The sequence below is a fragment of the Astatotilapia calliptera genome, chromosome 13 (genome assembly GCF_900246225.1).
Source record: "Astatotilapia calliptera chromosome 13, fAstCal1.2, whole genome shotgun sequence".
Taxonomy (NCBI): domain Eukaryota; kingdom Metazoa; phylum Chordata; class Actinopteri; order Cichliformes; family Cichlidae; genus Astatotilapia; species Astatotilapia calliptera.
The window spans coordinates 32172458-32192872 of NC_039314.1; the positions used below are offsets into that span (position 1 = coordinate 32172458).

The following is a 20415-nucleotide window of genomic DNA, read 5'->3' on the forward strand; positions in this document are numbered from 1 at the left end:
CAGCCACGAGGAAACAGTCACCTGAGAGCCAACAGAGCCCTTAATAGGCCATGATCGATACCCCGGGTTGAGCCCCCCAAGGAAGATGCCTCCGGGGAACCCCCCGACGCCCTAAGCCTGTCCCTACCCCCACACCAATCACAACAGTGAAGGCGGGACCAAACTATGACCCCCCACCCCCACTAGGTGATGGAGCTGATCAAAGGAGCCCAGAGCAATTGATCTGATGTGGTGGCAGAGGCTGCATCAAGACTAATGTAATCTAATAGATAATTTCTATATTGGTTAGAATTAAGATTGTTTTTATTTTTCCAGTTCATGAGGACTGTTTTCTTGGCTATGCATAGGGCAGTGAAAACCATATGGGCGATATTCTTATCTGTAGTGACATTATCTAAGCTGCCCAACAAACACACTAAGGGGACACTTTCACTCGTTTTCACAACAAGTGGTAGAAGACGAGTTATGTGACAAAAAACTAAAATAATAACAGCTAAAGATTTTATTCTCTTTATAACAATATATATTTTTCAGGTTTTCCACCCATAGAGGTTTAGAGGTCAATACTGTGTGAAGTCAGCCTTCACATCAATTATCACATTTACATCATGTTGCATTAATTAAAATGAGCTGCAAATTAAACTGATGTCAGGTGAACTGGTGATTGCAGCATACATGACACACGCAGACCTGAAATAAACAAAGTCAACACTTTGTCCAAAGCATTAGAGTAAGGTCTACAAGCCTGGTGCCACGTCGCATCTCTGGATGCTTTTCTCAGTTTTAAGTGTTCTTGAGCACCAGGTTTCTGGAGAGGATTCATTGGGCATCCACTGCTTTTTCACTCCTTTTCAGTCCAGCCATTGTACCTGATCAATGTTTGTTTTGTTTGTTTTTGTTTTTGAAAAACAAAAACAAACAAAAAAAGAGAAATGTGTGTGTGTTTGTTTTTGAACTCGATGGTCAAACCAGCGTTGTCTCTACACATGACAATTTTGTGTCACAAAATACGTTGGTTAATTTCTTTAGTTGAATCAACAGAAAGTGTCAAAGACAGCAGTTTGACGGACATAAAATTGTATTTTTGGACCAACAAAGTGATTCGAGCTGTTTGCTAAAAATTGGCACGTCTTGGTTAAAATGACAAAAGAAGAACCTGCAGGCCTAAAACTTTCTGTCTCTAAAACCCGGCTGGCCACTCTCAGCCGTACGGCATGTGGTCGCCTGCTCAGTACACCGAGCTAAACCGGCGCCCACAATCGACTCGTTCAGAAAAATCCACCATACATTATCATCTGTAAAGTATTTAACTGGCAACACCTTCATTTATCAGCATGACAGTGATCCAAACAGTCACTACAGATCTGACATGATGGCGGTTTGACAGTGTTTGCAACAGAAATGAACAAGTCTCAGTCAGCAGTGGGTTATTATATCTGGTCTTTGACAACTAATGTGAAGAGAAGCAGTGAAACACAAAGGCACATGCTGTTATCAAAACAATTTATAACCATTTTCTTTCCTTCTGAAGACATGCAAAAACCAAAAAGTTGTCAGACTTATTGGTATTAAAAGGTCGCATCTACGTGGTAGAGATTGTACAGATATACTATACTAATGCAGATATTTACAGTCTTTGTGTATTTGATTTTGTCTAGGCTCTGGGGATGATGATTACGAGGAACCCATCGTTCAGGATGGGGAGTCAAAGCAACAGGAGTCTGGTAGGTTCACGTAGTCCCTGCTTTTCTGCTCTTGACCATTTGCAAAGGGGTTCCATCATCATAGTTTGTGTCCAGTTTGTGTGGTTTTGTGTACTATCAGATGGCTTTCTTTCTGTGTTTTACTTTACGAGAATGCACGCAGGGAAATGCAGGCTGAACTAGATTAGGAAGGAACACCAGAGGAACCACCGAGTCACAGAACGACATCATTAACTCAACTTACAAAACATGAGAATCCAAAGACTCAGGGAAAGCATAAAGTCCCGAGGCCCTGATATAATTTGCATTAATTATATAAGAATCTTTTTCAGTGTGGCTTCACATCATACTTTGTTGTCTGTCTTTTACCTGTGCAGGTCGTGGTGAGACGGTGCAGAGGATCTTGGATATTCTGCGTTTCTTGGGGGCGATAGTGCTTGCGATGGTTGATGGACTCACTCAGTGGCTTAATTTACTGACTAAACAGTACAGAGAGATTTCTACTGTTTTGTGCAATGAGCGCTACTTCATCATCCAAAAGATTCAGCAGGTAAACACAACAGAGTGTGCAGTATGCACAAGCAAGTGCACATGCACGCACGCACACACACGGATCGTACATATGCATGCATGCACGTACAAACACATAGAAACGAACACTAACTACAGTCTGTGTGACTCTGGTGACAGCGCGGATCAGCAGCAGACTCCAGAGATGATCAGGAATCTCAGGGCAGTGAAAGCTGCACCCTGGAGACGTGTTTGGACGACACCGATGCAGAAAATTCTACCAGGTACAGGTTTGCAGGGTCACCGATGTTTCCTGTGGATTTGATTTGATGTAGCTTTTATCCCTCTGGGCGTGGTGGGGAGTGGCGTCAGTTTTCAAGTGGTCCTTTGCATGAACATAGTTTCTCAGGAGCACCTAAAGGAATTACTTCAATTTTGGCATACATTTTTATTTTGACTGGGGGATAAAATGAATAGAAGTAGGTTGTCAAAGGTTAAAGTCATTATGACCTCAAAAACTACAATTTTCACCCATAATAAATGTATTATCCAAGGCAGAAATTCCTCTTAATGTATAGAACTGTCCTACTTCAACACTCTTTGTGCTTGCCATAAAATGGACTGCATAATTCTAGAGTATCTTCTCTGCTTGACTGTTTTCTCCAGCATTTATATTCTATATTCTGAGGCTCTAGTAATGAACAGTGCATTAGTTTCATCCAAATGGTAAAAGGCAGGTCACCAGAGGATTTAAATAGTTGATGTTGATTTAATTCTGTAGATGAATCCACTTCTTGTCCTCAATTTTTGTTGGTGTGTGTCTTAGGTGCCTGGAGGATAGCATAAACCAGTGTACCCCCAAGCTAAGACTCAACAGCAGTGGGAATATTCTAACTCCAAAACCGCCATCCAGCAGTACGGGACTGATCCCAGACTTATCCAACCAGCAGCAAGGCAGACACTCCAGAACAGCCAGTGAGCTGCTGGGAGACAGGTAGATGCTGGGGACACTCTGAGTAAAGTTACCGACACTCACAGGCAGTGATTGTACTTTATGAAACTAGCAGTGTGCCACAAAACATCTCTCAAGCAGCCCAATTCTAGCATGTTTCTATGGAAGCCCGTTTCCGCCACTAAAAAAAAAAACAAAAAACGATCCATAACTCAAAATTTTGAGTTATTTTCTCGAAGTTTCGAGTTACTTTCTCGAAATTTTGACATATTAACTTGAAATTTCGATTTATTAACTCAAAATTTTGAGAAAAGTAACTCGAAATTTCGAGTTAATATGTCAAAATTTTGAGAAAAGTAACTCGAAATTTCGAGTTAATATGTCGAAATTTTGAGAAAATAACTCGAAATTTTGAGTTATTTTCTCAAAATTTCGAGTTAGCGCTGCCAATCAGTAATCTACGTGAATGACGTCATTTCCTCGTTACCCAGAAGCTGAAGCCTCAGCTACAAATGCTACAGCTAAGCTGTATTACATCCAGTCGCACAGATTGCTGAGTGTTTTCAGCCTGGCTTCACAAATGATGAAATCCCTGTGTTATTAGCTGAATCACACGGTGTTACTATCAGCAAACGTACTCGCCAAAGCGCCAATTTGTTGGGATCCGTTTTTGAGTGCGCGTTCCTCTGCGCCATATGCTTCCGGGTAACAAGAAAGCGACCTCATTCACACATATTTTTGATTGGCAGAGCTAACTCGACATTTTGAGAAAAGTAACTCGAAATTTTGAGAAAAGTAACTCGAAATTTCGAGTTAATAAGTCGAAACTAGCTGTTTTGTTTTTATTTAGTGGCGGAAACGGGCTTCCATATGTTTCAGTGTATTCTCTCCCATTCCCTCTTCCTTCACTCAGATTCTTTCTTTTGCACTGCATTCATGTGCAAACGTGTGGTCCTGACCAGCCTTGTGTCTCTACAGGCAGTTTTTGATCGAGGAGTTGGAACAGAGCAGAGAGTTTTTTTCCAGCCAGAGCCGTCTGCTGAAGATGCTGTTTGCCATGTACAACCTGCTGTCAGCCAACTCTGAGCTGGTGTGCTATTTCATCATAGTGTTAAATAATGTGGTCAGTGCCTCCGTCATATCGCTGGTCCTGCCCATACTGGTGTTCCTGTGGGCTATGCTGTCTGTTCCAAGACCAACCAAAAAGTTTTGGATGACTGCTATAATCTACACGGAGGTAAGAACAGAGAAATGTTGTTATTTTCATCGTGTGGGCTTTTTCAGTTCATCCATAAATATCTTACTATGTTGCTCAGTATCATGTGTAGCACGTATGAGTGCCTCTGTCCACACCTCTGTGGAGTGGAGAGTCAACTGGATGCAGCTGTACTTGTATCCAGTAAACTTAATTTGTCCAAATTATTCAGACTAATATCTTGTGTTTTATGATTTAAAGCAGCCAATCGAAAGCTGGCTCATCTGTATATGACTTCTTTAACAGAGGACGGCGGGTCGGGGCTCTTTGCTGGTTTGACCGCTGGCTTCTCTGCTTCTTTTCAGGTTATGGTAGTGGTGAAATATATTTTCCAGTTTGGATTTTTTCCTTGGAACAGTAGTTTCGAGATGACCCTTGATAAGCCTTTCTTCCCACCTCGCATCCTTGGCCTGGAAAAGACTGACAACTACATCAGATATGATCTTCTTCAGTTGCTGGCTCTGTTTTTCCACAGATCCCTGCTGATGGTAAGTCCACCACTGATTTCGGCTCAAGGAGCCTGCAGAGTTGATTTCAGTAGGCCCTTGTCTGTGTGCTCCATGATGAGTGTTCAGACAGCACTGAGAAAAGGGGACATTTCTTTGTAATTTGGTTTGCCTGTTTGTGTACACACAGCGGTATGGCCTGTGGGACCATGAAGGCCCCATGGAGGATCACAGCGCTTCTCCAGAAACGTTTAATGTTGGAGTTAAAACTAGAGAAGGAGATGAAGATGGAAAGCAAAAGGCAAAAAGAAAAAAAGAAGAGAGAGAGGAAGACGGAGTCAGTACAGCCTCCACGCTGGAAAACCTGGAAATAGCTGAAATCAGCCAAATTAAAAAGGTTGGTGTGAATACGAGATGTTGTTTGGTCTCGGTTACTGGGCTGTTTTTAAAAGAATGCTTTGGGACATTCATTAAAAGCTGCAGGATCATGTAACACAATCAGCACATTTACAGTCACCTGCCATTACATTAGTTACACTTTGCTAGAACGGGTTGGACCTGCTTTAGCATCAGAGTCGTCACGGTGATGGAGATCTGATTACAGTGAACTCATCGGCGTTTTCAAGAAATCCGTCTGAGATTAATTGAATTTTGTGACGCAGAACATTATCCTGCTGGAAGCAGCCTTTAGAAGATGGGTAGCAACAGGTAGGCTGTGGGGTTTAAATGACGGGCAGGTTGGTACTCAGAGGCCACGAGTGTGCCAAGAATTACAATCCCAGCAGATCAGAGGTTTCAGAAATACTCAGACTGGCCCGTCTCGCACCCACAACCACGCCACCTTCCACGTCACTTAAATGAACTTTCTTGCAGGTTATCTTGAGCAAGTCTACATCCCTAAATGCATTCGTTTGCTGCTGTGGGATTATCTATCTATCTAATCTAATCAGTCGATCACGCAGGAAGATAACCTTCATTTAAGTGACTTGGAAGCTGGAATGGTTGTTTAGCATATGTGTTGAAGAGGTGTACCTAATGAAGTGGGCGAGTTTATTGTATAATGATCTGGAATTAAGTCCAAATGTATTAAATCGCTCATTTATCAACACAGGATGATGAGAACTACGTTGAACCGAGTACCAGCTCTGACCTTTCTACCATACAGCCCACTGAATCAACACCCACTGGGTCACAAGATACACCAGGAGAAGAAATCCTGCCTTGGGTGAAGAGTATCCAGCCGGATAAGAGGGAAGGAGACGATGAGGACGTGACAGAAGAAGTCCCAAAGAAGAGAAGCAGCATCAGGTTCCGCAAGAAAATAAAAACTCCTAAACAGCAGCACGGTAAAGGTTTGTAGGTTCATTATATGTAGACTGTGACGATAAAGGTTTCTCTGTTTCTGTGTGTTATTGTGGGGTCTTTACTTTACAATATAAAGTACTTTGGGGAAACGGTTGTTGTGATTTGGCCCAGTCCAAAGAGCTGATGTTAGTGGGGTTAACTGGAAAGTTCACAGGTGTGAATGTGAGAGTTGGCCCTGCCACCGACTGCCGACCTGTCCACAGTGCACCCTGCCTCTCGCCCTATGACAGCCAGGCTATAATCTGCCTTTAGCACAGAGACACGTTTTTTAAATACAGTGGTGTGAAAAAGGGCTCCCCCTTTCATCAGGAAGCGATGTCTCACTTAAATGTTTCAGATCATTAAACAGATTTAACTATTAGACAAAGATAACACAAGTAAACACAATCAGTTTCTAAATAAAGGTGTTTATTATTAAACCTACTCTGTGTGAAAATGGCATTGCCCCTAAACCTTTCAGCCTGATTACTTCAAAGTAAAACTAAAGCAACCCAACGTTTGAAGAACTACAGTCCGTTGTGGTGCCAAATATAGAACATGTTATCACCGGTAATTACGTGCCTGTGAAGGAAGCTGTCAATAAATGACCTCATTAAAGTCATTAGTAAATGTAATATTTGGATTGAAATGAAATGAAGCAGAATAAGACTAAAGACCGTTTTTTCCACCTTAGTCATCCCAGTGTGTGTCTCCTCCTATTTTACCTCTTTTATTTTACATCTCTTATGCTTTTGGTTGCCTAGTTGGATTAAGTGTATTAAACTTAGCTTTGATTCAGTTCTTTTCTCTCCTTCACTGTCACCTGTCCAAGACACCAATCATTGTTGAGTTTGAAGTGTTGAATCTAAAACGTCCTCGCTGCCTTAGGCTGTAAAGCCGCCCTAGTGGATCTGAGCCAGAGGAAAAACCGACATTACTGAACTCTGCAGTCTTTGTGGTGCAGTGGTTCGCACTCTCACCTCACAGCAAGAATCTCCTTCAATTCCCTGGCCGGTTGGGGTTCCTCTGTGTGTAGCTGGCATACAGTGGGGCAAAAAAGTATTTAGTCAGCCACCGATTGTGCAAGTTCCCCCACCTAAAATGATGACAGAGGTCAGTAATTTGCACCAGAGGTACACTTCAACTGTGAGAGACAGAATGTGAAAAAAAAATCCATGAATGCACATGGTAGGATTTGTAAAGAATTTATTGGTAAATCAGGGTGGAAAATAAGTATTTGGTCACCTCAAACAAGGAAAATCTCTGGCTCTCACAGACCTGTAACGTCTTCTGTAAGAAGCTTTTCTGTCCCCCACTCGTTACCTGTATGAATGGCACCTGTTTGAACTCATCATCTGTATAAAAGACACCTGTCCACAGCCTCAAACAGTCAGACTCCAAACTCCGCCATGGCCAAGACCAAAGAGCTTTCGAAGGACACCAGGAAAAGTATTGTAGACCTGCACCAGACTGGGAAGAGTGAATCTACAATAGGCAAGCAGCTTGGTGTGAAAAAATCAACTGTGGGAGCAATCATCAGAAAATGGAAGACATACAAGACCACTGATAATCTCCCTCGATCTGGGGCTCCACGCAAGATCTCATCCCGTGGGGTCAAAATGATCATGAGAACGGTGAGCAAAGATCCCAGAACCACACGGGGGGACCTGGTGAATGAACTGCAGAGAGCTGGGACCAAAGTAACAAAGGTCACCATCAGTAACACACTACAACGGCAGGGAATCAAATCCCGCAGTGCCAGACGTGTTCCGCTGCTGAAGCCAGTGCATGTCCAGGCCCGTCTGAAGTTTGCCAGAGAGCACATGGATGATACAGCAGAGGATTGGGAGAATGTCATGTGGTCAGATGAAACCAAAGTAGAACTTTTTGGTATAAACTCAACTCGTCGTGTTTGGAGGAAGAAGAATACTGAGTTGCATCCCAAGAACACCATACCTACTGTGAAGCATGGGGGTGGAAACATCATGCTATGGGGCTGTTTTTCTGCCAAGGGGACAGGACGACTGATCCGTGTTAAGGACAGAATGAATGGGGCCATGTATCGTGAGATTTTGAGCCAAAACCTCCTTCCATCAGTGGGAACTTTGAAGATGAAACGAGGCTGGGTCTTCCAACATGACAATGATCCAAAACACACCGCCCGGGCAACAAAGGAGTGGCTCCGTAAGAAGCATTTGAAAGTCCTGGAGTGGCCTAGCCAGTCTCCAGACCTCAACCCCATAGAAAATCTGTGGCGGGAGTTGAAAGTCCGTGTTGCTCGGCGACAGCCCCAAAACATCACTGCTCTCGAGAAGATCTGCATGGAGGAATGGGCCAAAATACCAGCTACTGTGTGTGCAAACCTGGTAAAGACCTATAGTAAACGTTTGACCTCTGTTATTGCCAACAAAGGTTATGTTACAAAGTATTGAGTTTTATTTTTGTTATTGACCAAATACTTATTTTCCACCCTGATTTACCAATAAATTCTTTACAAATCCTACCATGTGGATTCATGGATTTTTTTTTCACATTCTGTCTCTCACAGTTGAAGTGTACCTCTGGTGCAAATTACTGACCTCTGTCATCATTTTAGGTGGGGGAACTTGCACAATCGGTGGCTGACTAAATACTTTTTTGCCCCACTGTATTTTCCCAGTGTCTTTGAAGCTTCTCTCCAGGGTCTCCAACAAACCAAAGACATGCATATTCTTCTCGTTTGTGATTCTAAAATTGTCTGTAAGTGCGAATGTGAGCATGAGTGTGTTTCTCTGTGTCCTAGCGGCCTGTCCACAGTGTACCCAGCCTCTGGCCCCATTACAGCCAGGATAGGTCCCAGCCTTTCTGTAGCCCTGTAGTAGATAAGTGGGAGAAAATGGATGGATGGTTTTTCTTGCCACCAACAGTGATTAAAATGATGCTGCATTGTTTGAACCTTTCCTTTATGATCCCCGGACAGACCAGATGACCCCATCTTGTGCTTCCTACAGACCTGGATTTCCCTCGCAATAAGATGGAAAATCACCTGCACACCCCGTCCACTTACTTCCCAACATTCTCCTCCAACCTTTACAGTATCCTCTGGTGAACCTGAAAGCACCTGCCCAAGCGCATTAGATCAGCTTTTATAATCAAAGCATCATATCATCATATAATGTATTTATCAAACCTCCTCTGGCATTAACATCAGTACAGAAACAGCCCAGCATGGGTGTTCATGGCCACCTATGGCCACTCCCTCTCCATGTGCTGTGATTTAAGGCTCACTCTGGTTTTTACTGCTGGGATAATGTGTCAAGTGAACAAAAAGACAAATGTTGCATCTTCTAAAATATAATTCCCCCTTCCTGTTGTGCCGATTGTAGTTAAATCTCTCATCTGGTTTCGACTTTTCCAGTGGAGTCCAGTGGAGCTGAGACTGTTGACTCCAGTAAAGAAATGATGACGAAGAATCAAAAAGGCAGGAAGAGAGAAGCAGCCAGTAAGAGAATACGGGATGTGGGACACAAGATAAAACATGTCTTCATTTACGGGTAAATGAAAGCTGCTCCTGATGATCTCTTAAGGAAATGTATCATTGTGCTTCTTGTGTTAATGAAAAAGTAATGTTAAAAGGTGTGGTGCTGTAGTAAAAGCCGTGTGCAGTGACTTAATGCAAGCTGGTTTCCTGCAGGCTTCAGAGTGTTTACAGGCCAGCTCAGGGTTTCTTCAGGGATATTCTGCACTCTGAGTACCGGGCTGCCACCGATGTCTATGCACTCATGTTCCTGACCGACGTCATTGACTTCATCATCATCGTCTTTGGCTTTTGGGCTTTTGGGGTGAGACACAAGCTCGTCATTTTGTGACTAACGGTAAAATACAGAAATGAAAACGAAAACTACAAAGAGATCAAAACGATAACATTTGACCTAAATCAAGTGTTTTGGAAATGAGACTTTTAACCTCAGTGAGATGTTTGCCTGGATACATAAAAGACAAACCCCAAACATCTGCCACACAGCTGGAACTGAATAGGCCGACTAACAGCGCCCTCTGTATGCCTCATTGTTCCTAACGGTGATCTCAACATGTAACAACAGTCTGACCTTTAGTTTGTTGTCATGGTGTCCAAAGGTATGTAAGTAAATTAGCCAGACTGTGTTTTATTTGTGGTAAGTATTTATATTTGTCCCATTTTTGCCTTTATTACTCCAAAGCCTTTATTTGTAACAATGCTTAAGTTTCATCAAAGAACACAAACACACTGTTGAAACTGAAGCTGAATAATAGTAAATGTCTTAACTATAAAAGTACATGTCATGTTTGGAAGATAATCTTTAAACCACGTAAAAGAGGAAAGCCTTCTCATTACTTTTCTCCTGTTTCTTCAGAAACACAGTGCAGCAGCTGATATAGCGTCCACGCTGTCAGAAGACCAGGTGCCGGAAGCTTTCCTGGTGATGCTGCTCATCCAGTTCAGCACTATGATCATTGACCGAGCGCTATACCTGCGCAAGGCTGTCACAGGAAAACTCATCTTCCAGGTTCTGTTCACATAATAAAATTCTTATCATTAATTATTCACATAGCTTCACGGGGTGATCCAAGTTCAGAGGAACAGTCCACAAAAAACAAGAAACTATTTTAATAAAACTGATTTAAATGTGATCTTTCTCCCATTCAGAGTCATCCTCTCTGTAGGGTGCTATTGTTAGTTTACTCCGTAGAAGCTGCCTGTATCCTCCTGTGATTAAAAATGAGCAAATCCTAAACTTTGAACTTTATTAGTTGATTATGGTCATTCAGCTACATCTTTTACCTTACCTGGATCTGCCTTTATCTGCTCAATCGTGATGAAAAACTAGTACATCACCACAGTAGGAAAAGATGCACCGACTGACCCAGTCAAGGGTAACTGCAGTAACTGTGGCAGGACACAGGGCATTACCAAGTTAAATGCTTCGTCTCCTCTTCATTGATTGTTCTCTTACAACTGCACCACAGAAGGATTCATGACAGGAAACGGCTTCAATATCGTGGTCGCCCTTTACACCTGTATCCCTACAACGAGGCAGCGAGGCTGTCGTGGCTACAGCAAAAACAGAACGAGCTTTACCCCGATCAGATGTGCCAGGTTGAACCTTTCAGTGACCACACCCACCCTGGAGAGTCAACCACAGCACATAAACCCTCACACGGGCCACAGGAGAAAGGGTCAGCAGTCAGCACCTCGGTCGGTCTCTCCCAGAGGCTGTTATAGTAAAATTCCACGTTAAACCAATTCCCATTAGGGAATGCTGGAAAAAAATGACACGTTTGCTCCTAGTCTTAGTTTCCATGCTTCCAAACGCTTGGAAGTTGTGGACTCTGGGTCGTATGCAGCGATCCAGCTCTCGTGACCCAAAACAATAATTCGAGGTAGGTTTGAAATAGAAGTTTGTCTTTGCTCTCTGTGCAGAGTCTGGCATGAAAAGTGCACAGTGGTCAGAGCAGTCAGGGAGTGGTCAGCAGGTCAGTCAGTCTCTACCTGGATGTGCACCAGAGGCTGATCTTGAATGGGAGATTAGACACTTTTACAGTTGGGTATGATTTTCAGTTTTTGTGAACGTGATTGTGTCATATATCTTCTGTCTGGTCTCTTGTTTGTTGAAAGACTCTTTTACATAAAATTGATTTGAATCTTTTTTCTTCCTAAAACGTTGCATCTTTTAAATCCTAAAATCACTCGTAGGTTGCGTCAGAAAAGATTTTTTCTTCTTATGTCATTTAGTGCTTCTGTAATATTTGTTAGGATGGCATCTGTGGAGCCACTCACTGCTCATCTCTGCTGTTGTTTTTCACAATTCTAACTATTTTATATTATTTTAATGACATTTCTTGTTTTGCTGTCCTATTGTTCTTTCTCTCCAGGTGATCCTTGTTTTTGGGATTCATCTTTGGATGTTCTTTATCCTGCCCGCTGTCACTGAAAGGTGATGTCTTGCATTTACTGTATTATTTGTGATAAATTATGACATCGATAATGATCTGAGTCCTGCTTTAACAAAAACAACTCCTTGGAGGAGTAATGGATGATTGTTGACCAGCCTCTAACAAGTGCATGCTTTAATTAGCTGCACCTGTTGAGCTGTTTATTAACACAAATATATAATCAGCCATTTCCATGCTCAAGCTGCAACTACATGCATGTAGGTATGCAGACATGGTGAAGATGATCTGCTGAATCTTAGGAAGTTGATTCTGTTCATCTGGACTGTTTTCAGTGACAGTTCGAGTCTCGACTGCCTTCGAGGTTTTCCAACCTTATAAACTGTACATTTGCACAATGACCCAAACTGACTAACAACAGGCCGCGAGGTCGGGTTTTATGGTCGTTAATATTAAATTGTAATATTCACAGAGAGTTGGGGAACGGCTGCCTTATAAGAGGGTGACAGTTGTACCCTCCTTCTTTCAGAGAGGATCTTTCTGTTTACATAAATGGCCTCCTCGACTTGATTAATATACCCAGACATAACCATCCCCCGTTTTGATCTTCAAAGCAAACATCTACCAGTCAGGGATCAAATTACTGACTGCTGCACTCGGCATGTCAGTGTGTCCTCGGTACAAAACCCCGAGTTGTCCCAACGCATCCATGGAAGTGTGAGGTGTGTGTGCTTAGGCCTAGAAGCACTACAAGCCTTATGTGGGAATAAGGTTTGCAGTGATAAGTGCTTTGAGTGTTCAGTTTGAGTGGAGGAGCTCTATAGAAGAACCATTTACTGCTTCAAGCTCATGGGAAGCTAGCAGCAATGCAAAAAGGCGATTGCTACAACCAAGGAATACTGCAGAGCATCTCTGAGTACGCAACATGTTAAACCTTGAAGCAGGCGGCTGCAGCCACATGGACGCCTCCTGTGGCCAGAGTTTACATGGGCTCATCCAGGGAAGCCTGGATAAACCACCCACCCGTCTACCAGCCAGACTCTCTCTGCTCTGAGCTTACCACCCTGCAGTGGGAAACAGACTTTTTAATGGGAAATATAAGTCATGTTTCTAAAACTAAAAAGTGCTACAAAAGAGACAAAGTATTAAAAAAAGAGCCTCAAAGAAAATTATTGGAAGAAATAGGAAGTGAGATCTGGACTCTGAAACAGTGACCCCAGATGGTTTTCCAGCTGATTTATACAAGAAATTCAGAATAACGTAGAAAATAAGATCTAAGAAAGCATCTCTGCACGTGTTTGATCAGGGTTACTTGTTTCTGACAGCGGTCAGACGGGTCACAGAGGCTGCAGGTGAAAGTGTTGGACTGTTCCCGGCTGTTCTCTTTGTCTTTAAGATTTGTGGCGTGAGTGACTTTAAAGGTGTACAAACTTGTATCCCTTTGCTTTACGTGTGTGATTGCTGTGTGTCATGGCACAGGTGAAGCGCTGGGCCTGGTTCATTTGGACTCAGGCACAATTCACAGCACCAAAGCCTGACAGTTAAGGATTGCTGCCTACATTAACATTTCTGTTTTAAGTAATTAACAAACCAGTAGCGTTAGGCATGTACAGCGTGTCACTGCTTCCAAAAATTGAAGACATGAAATCATTGTCTTCTGCAAGCACATTTTTCAGAGACGAATGAAAGAAAGCAAGCGCATGTCAGAGGAGTTAACATGCTTAAACTGGCTGATGCACACTGTCAGAGCAGGCTAGTGAGAGAAAAGGGAAGGGGGACAGCTGGGCACAAGGTACCCACCAAAAAGCCTCTGAGAGTTGATTATGTGGAATAAGGCAGCAGTCTTTCATTCTGCTCCCAGTCTAGTTGGGTCTTTCGTAGCATTGGAGGCCTGCTCTGCACAAAATCCTCAAAATGACTCTCAGATTCTCTCCATGGATGGAGCACGGACAGCACTGGAAATGCTCCAGGACTCTCACGCAGAGCAAACAGACCCCCAAGTATATGTGTTTGTGTTAGACAGTTTGGTGCATATTGCTAATGCTGAGGTCGCCCAAATACAAAAGAACTGTGTAAAAGTTTCAGGTTTGGCATCAGTGATGCAATGTTCACAACTTAGAATAATAATTCAAAGTTGTGGCTGGCGGGACACACGCTGCAAGATTGGGTCCAGTAGGCATAGTGTGTTAGTAATGGTGTTCATGACTGTAGTCCCAACTGGCTTCAGATCATCAACAAGCTTCTCCTGTAATCAGACTCGTTCCTTCAGCCAAGATCTGGCATGAAGCTCCAGACTGAGGCCATTGATGGTCATTTTATAATTCTTCTACTTCTGATCAATCACACACATCGAATGGACCGGTGCTTATAGAGTGCTTTCCTACTCTGCCTGAGAACTCAAAGCACTTCATACATACAGCCTCATTCTCATGAGTGCTTGTTTCCATGCTTAATGCTTCCTATGTAAAATTCACACTCCAATATCTGCAACAGAGAGCAACTTGAGGTAAGCATATTCTCAAGGATATTGTGCATGCAGATCAGGAAATCTCTCCTGGCTGTCGGTACTGGAAGTGCAACCAGAGATTTCAGTGAAATGGGTCATGACGAAACAGAACCTGAACACCTTGACATAAAGAGTGAATATTCAGTTGGATATTTTTTAATAGCCTTTTTGTCTAAATTGTGTTTTTTAAGATTTTGAATTACTAGCATTTGTTGTTATTTGTCCTGTGACTCTTGGTTTTGGGGATTGTTAAATTCGAATTATTGTTATGCAAGTCTCACAATGATATGGAAAAAAAGTCCCGTAAAATTTCCCCAAAAATGCAAGATGTTTCTTTTTTGCATGCTTCTTTAAATCAAATTCAAATCATGGTTAACGTTGTGTTTGTGCTTTTTGAGTCATTGTTGGGGGAGCACTGATACAACTGTGTAGTTTCATCAATAGCTGCGAGGTGGCCTGTCCCTGAGCTCACAGCAACCCAAGACCAAACATTGTCACTGTCTCACAGGTGCTTTTGCGTCTCCTGACAAAGGCATCTTTTGTCAGCAACTGTTGTTATAGCAGACCTACTTTGTCTGAGCCGCCTGTCCAGACTACAATATTCCTCTGGTACTTTGGCAATGAATGTCAAATTTGTGCAGTCACTCTCTGAAGTCACAATTTGCATTATTTTGCACTTTGCAAGCTGTTTTGCTGACTGTATAAACTGGTTTATGAGCTAAGTGTTATGTTCTTTCTCTCGTCTTGTCTTAGGATGTTCAACCAAAACTTTGTGGCACAGCTCTGGTACTTTGTCAAGTGCATTTACTTTGGCTTATCAGCTTATCAGATCCGCTGTGGGTACCCCACTTGTATCCTTGGCAACTTCCTTACCAAGAAATACAACCACCTCAATCTGTTTCTCTTCCAAGGGTATGTACACAAAGAAAGTGTGAGCTTCTCTGTGTTTGTCTTTGCTCTCTCCATGCAGCGTATTGCAGATATCTGTAGGTTCTTAGTCACTCTTGGTAGTTCGAGTTATTTCAAAGAAAGCTCGTGGACTTATTTTACATTTGTGAAGATGTTTCCCTTCTTGACCAAGAGCTTCTTCAGTTCTAAAACATCTGACAGAAACTCCCAGTTATTTAAGTCCACTATTAATCATGTGAGTCGCCACTTGAGTGTCATTACCGTCACTGGCCAACCTCAACCCACCATCATGTCACCTATTTAAGTGAACAGGTGTGAGTGGGGACCATAACAGGGAGACACTACAGCTAGAGACAGCTAGGATAAGTTACTGAGAAGCATGTGAGATAGAGACCTGACCAAACCAGAAAAGCTTCCTGTCCAAATGGCTCAGATTTTGCCACATCTCCACTATGGCTGCCCATAGTGGACGTCATCACAGACACAGCAACAAGAATGAATGCCTTACAGCCAAAAGCAGAACAGCTGCACCTGAAGGTTGCAGCGGCTTTATCCATCCAACCGCACCATTCAGGAAAAGTAAACTATCACGTCCCTGAGTAAAGGTCAAAGTGTTAGTGTACTACCCAAAGGGAAGGGGCATTTCCCCTTGACCCACTGTTGTTTCAAGCTCAACCGTCAGATTAAAATCACCACACTTCTCAGTGACAAGAGAAGATGATGCCCTGCAAGCAGCGACAGGAAGAAAATCATTACTTGCCTACAACAATTAACCCTACATACCCAAGGGATGCTACAGCCAACATATGTGGACTTCAAAAAGGAGGAAGCCCGTCCCTCTTGAGTGAGAAGCATAAGCTCTTCATAAGTCCAGCTTAACATTATTAGTCTTCTTGCAAAGGAAAGACACACCATGTACGTCATGTATGTTTGAGATCAAGTGTGATAAATGTATGTGAAATGGGTCAGGAGTCAAAGCTGACTGCGTGTTTGTAGGTTTCGCCTGGTGCCGTTCTTGGTGGAGCTCCGAGCAGTGATGGATTGGGTTTGGACCGATACCACATTGTCTCTGTCAAACTGGATGTGTGTGGAGGATATTTATGCCAACATTTTCATCATCAAATGCAGCCGTGAGACAGAAAAGGTATGAAAGATACGAGCGCAACAAAGTCAAAGTTCATTAAAAAAATGCTCACGACCATTACACGTGGAAACCTTTTGAATACCAGCGCGCTGATGCACACAGGTGTGCACACGCGTGTTCACTGCTCGTAGACTTAAATCACAGCTTACTTGGCTGCTACTTCAAAGCACATTGTGCGCTGTCTGTCCTGCGTGCTGCACAACAACATTGAATATTCAGTATTTACTGCTGTTTACACTCAGCTAGATTAATGCGATGCTGTTGTGTTTAGTATGTTGCTTTGTTTTTTTTGCTTGTTTTCTCTTCTTCTTCTCTCAACAGGTGATCCAGGAGATTTGTTTCCCTCTCTCACTGTCCCTCTCCCCTTCTGTTTTTCTTTTCCTTCCTCTTTCTCTCTCCCTTTCCTATCCCTCACTCATGTCTGTCCCGTCTGTAACATCTGAAAATAAAATATAATAAAAACAAAGGTCGATCAAATGGACCAATACGGCAATGCCACGATGATCCATTTGGCAAAGTAAATCCATCGGGTCTCCTTGTTGGTCTTCAGACAACAATTCTGACGGCTAAAGAACCAAATGGGACAGGCGGGGAAAAAATGCTCACGAATGAGTCTTTTTTTATATTAAACATGATTTAGTGCCATTGTGTTTCAGAGTATTCTTATCTGAACCTGCTTGGCGTTTCCGAGTTTACTGGATGGCTCCTCATAAGCAGTTTTTTTGTCCTGTTTTCTAACTCGTGGTTAATGAGATCAGGAGGACAATAAGTTGTATTTTTAAGAAGTAAGTTAAGAAAATCTATTTTTTTTAGTAAAAACAATCTCTTTGCCCTCAGAAATACCCACAGCCTAAAGGGCAGAAGAAAAAGAAGATAGTGAAATATGGCATGGGTGGACTTATTATCTTCTTCTTGATCTGCATCATCTGGTTTCCCCTTCTCTTCATTTCATTGGTCCGATCTGTCGTGGGTGTGGTCAACCATCCCATTGACGTCACAGTAACTGTCAAGCTGGGTGGATATGAGGTAACACAATCTTCAAAGTTGTTTCTTGGGTATTGATAAAATTGCTCCAAATTAATGTTAATAAATGATTAATTTAATTTATTGTTTATCTGTCAAACACATACGCAGACAGTATACAGGGATGATTTCATACGTTTGCTTGGTCTTGTATTAACAGACAACAGAAAGCAGAACACTAAGAAAATAAACTGCTATTTGGCACATTTTAAGACTGTGCTGATTGTGATGAGGGATTAACGTGGAGTTTGGAAGGTAGCCAACCCCGAATGAAACGCCTCTCTGGATATGGTTACAGGACAGGCAACCTCTAACCAGCCACAGTGGCTGATGGTTTTTCCTTCCCAGTGTCACAAAATGCTTGCTCCCACGGGGCTGTGTGGCTGCTGTAGGGTCCTTACCTTTTCATCCTCCTTCCCTTTTTAATATTGAGCGTGTTGACTGTTGTTGTGATTTGGTGCTATAGAAGTAAAATTCGACTCTGACTCCAAACTGGGATCAGCCGTGTTCTTCTTCTGTTTCCAGCCCCTGTTTACCATGAGTGTGCAGCAGCAGTACATCAAGCCCTTTTCAGAGGATGAATATGACCAACTCGCCAAAGACTTTGAAGACAATGCTGTGCGTATTGGTTTCCGTTTGGTTTACCTCAGTGTACTGCAGTGTTACAGTATCTGCATTTGTAGCTGTTCTGTGCTCACATCGATTTATCTCTGCTTGTTCTGTGACACTCAGTGTGCCTCTGTCCTGTTTCACTGTGTAATCACACACCTGTGTTGTGTTAAGAGCATGAATTGAAAATAATTTCACATCCAGCATGTAATAGCACTAAATACCGGGTAGACAGACCGTTTATACTCCGTCTGCTCCATCCCCGGCTCGCTGTGTACTCTGAAACTGTGATCATTTTCTCCCTGTTGTTTTTGTTTTGGTTGATTTGTCATTAAAACTTTCTTCTTCCTTTGCGTGTAGGTCGCCATGCAGTTCATCATTCTCTACAGTTATGAGGACATTGTGACAGCCATGATTGAGGGTAGTTCTGGATCTGTTTGGAGGATCAGTCCCCCGAGCAGGCAGGAAGTCATTAAAGAGTTACTCGGTCCTGTTGACCTCACACTTCGCCTGTCCTGGAATTTTCAGAGGTAAAACAATATCAAACAATATTCTTCATCTAAGCAACATTCGAGTACATGCTTGTTAGAGAGGTACAACAGTTATTGTCTACAGCAGGGGTCCCCAATCCCAGTCCACGAGGGCCGGTGTCTCACCCTGGGTCAACACACCTGAATCCCATGATTAGTTCATTACCAGCCTCTGGAGAACTGAAGACATGTTGAGAAGGTCATTTATCCATTTAAATCAGCTGTGATGGATCAAGGACACAACTACAACCTGCAGGGACACCGGCCCTCGTGGACTGGGGACCCCTGGTCTACAGCCATCTCTAAAGAGTGAGGCTCATTTCCGCCGGCGGTGGTGGAGATTTTGTTGATAGAAAAACGCACACAAACACCATCAGTCGTGGATTGGCCTGCAGTGTGGGATCATCTCTGCACATCTGTGATAAGCTGTTGATTTCATATTTGATCTGCATTCCTGTTCTCACCTACAGTCCTGTAGTAACTGAAAGAACAACAGTGCGGACACAAGCAACAGATACAAGCTTTTCATAGAGGCTGACAGGGCTCAGTCATCAGTCTTACTGGTCCTCCTGTGAGGTGGTTCAGACATCTGACTAGGATGCCTCCTAGGTGAGGTGTTTAGGCCAAGATGTGTAATATCCACCCGATGGGTGGGTGAATCTGATCCTGACAAGTTTATCGTTGTCTGATAGACACTCACTTTTTCACACAAGATCTAGCTTTTATAAACAAAGTAATTCATAAAGTAAATAATAAAAATGGGTTACAATGAAAGCATTCTATCAGATAGAGTGAAACACATGTTGTGAACATAAAGGCTCTCAGACTTTTTGAGCTCTGCTGACGTGTCACTGAGGCTGTAACTGTTCTGCTTTCCTTCCTCTCAGGGACCTGGGTAAGGGTGGAACAGTGGAACATGCCTTTGATAAGCATTCCATCGACCTGGAACCTGGGAACCCAGTCAGAGCCGACTTGGCTTCATTGCTGGTTGGCAACCGCACTGAGCCAGTGTAGGTTTTCTCTCTGGAGCGATGTTTATGTTAATAAAAGTGTTTACATTAATGAAAAACATGAATAGTGCTTCTTTTAACAGGCGCTGTCTTGTATTTCTTCCAGGCTTGTTCCCAGTATGTTTCCTAAGTACATCCGTGCCCCCAATGGAGCTGAGGCCAAGCCAGTCGGTCAGCTGCACGAAGGTTTACAGATTTTATATTATAATGATTACGTTAGTGAACAATTATTTATTTAGGAAAATTTCCACAAATTATTACTATATAGTCCTAAGATATATGTATGATACAGCATAGTTTGAACAAGAAGCACAAAGTCACTCACCTAACAGGTAGAACAGAGAAGAATCCTTTAATTGTCCCACAAGGGGAAATTTGGTGGTGGGAGCTGCTGATACTGGCTGCCAGCTCGGAGCAGCACCGGAAGTAGATGCACTCAAATGGGATACTGAGTGCATGTAAGAAAAAATACCTAGTGTATATGAAACAGTTAAAGAAAGGAACGACCGGAGCTGAAAAAATCTATAAGATACATGAGAATAACTGACATGAATAATAAAAAAA

At 42.7% G+C, this 20415-nt stretch overlaps 1 protein-coding gene across 3 annotated transcripts in view; it reads left to right on the forward strand.

Annotated features, from left to right (window-relative positions):
• piezo1 (piezo type mechanosensitive ion channel component 1 (Er blood group)) overlaps positions 1-20415 on the forward strand; it is a 90697-nt gene that overhangs the window by 64168 nt on the left and 6114 nt on the right. The window contains exons 33-51 of one of the 3 annotated variants that reach the window (XM_026191118.1): positions 1659-1724; positions 2081-2253; positions 2394-2497; positions 3040-3207; positions 4144-4402; positions 4726-4908; positions 5057-5263; positions 5978-6218; positions 9608-9743; positions 9884-10031; positions 10584-10736; positions 12103-12164; positions 15380-15538; positions 16532-16679; positions 17517-17705; positions 18228-18320; positions 18672-18841; positions 19729-19851; positions 19958-20037. In XM_026191118.1, the coding sequence (XP_026046903.1) occupies positions 1659-1724; positions 2081-2253; positions 2394-2497; positions 3040-3207; positions 4144-4402; positions 4726-4908; positions 5057-5263; positions 5978-6218; positions 9608-9743; positions 9884-10031; positions 10584-10736; positions 12103-12164; positions 15380-15538; positions 16532-16679; positions 17517-17705; positions 18228-18320; positions 18672-18841; positions 19729-19851; positions 19958-20037 (2862 nt within the window). The remainder of the gene's footprint in view (positions 1-1658; positions 1725-2080; positions 2254-2393; positions 2498-3039; positions 3208-4143; positions 4403-4725; positions 4909-5056; positions 5264-5977; positions 6219-9607; positions 9744-9883; positions 10032-10583; positions 10737-12102; positions 12165-15379; positions 15539-16531; positions 16680-17516; positions 17706-18227; positions 18321-18671; positions 18842-19728; positions 19852-19957; positions 20038-20415) is intronic. The other 2 variants (XM_026191119.1, XM_026191121.1) reach the window with 2 other exon arrangements.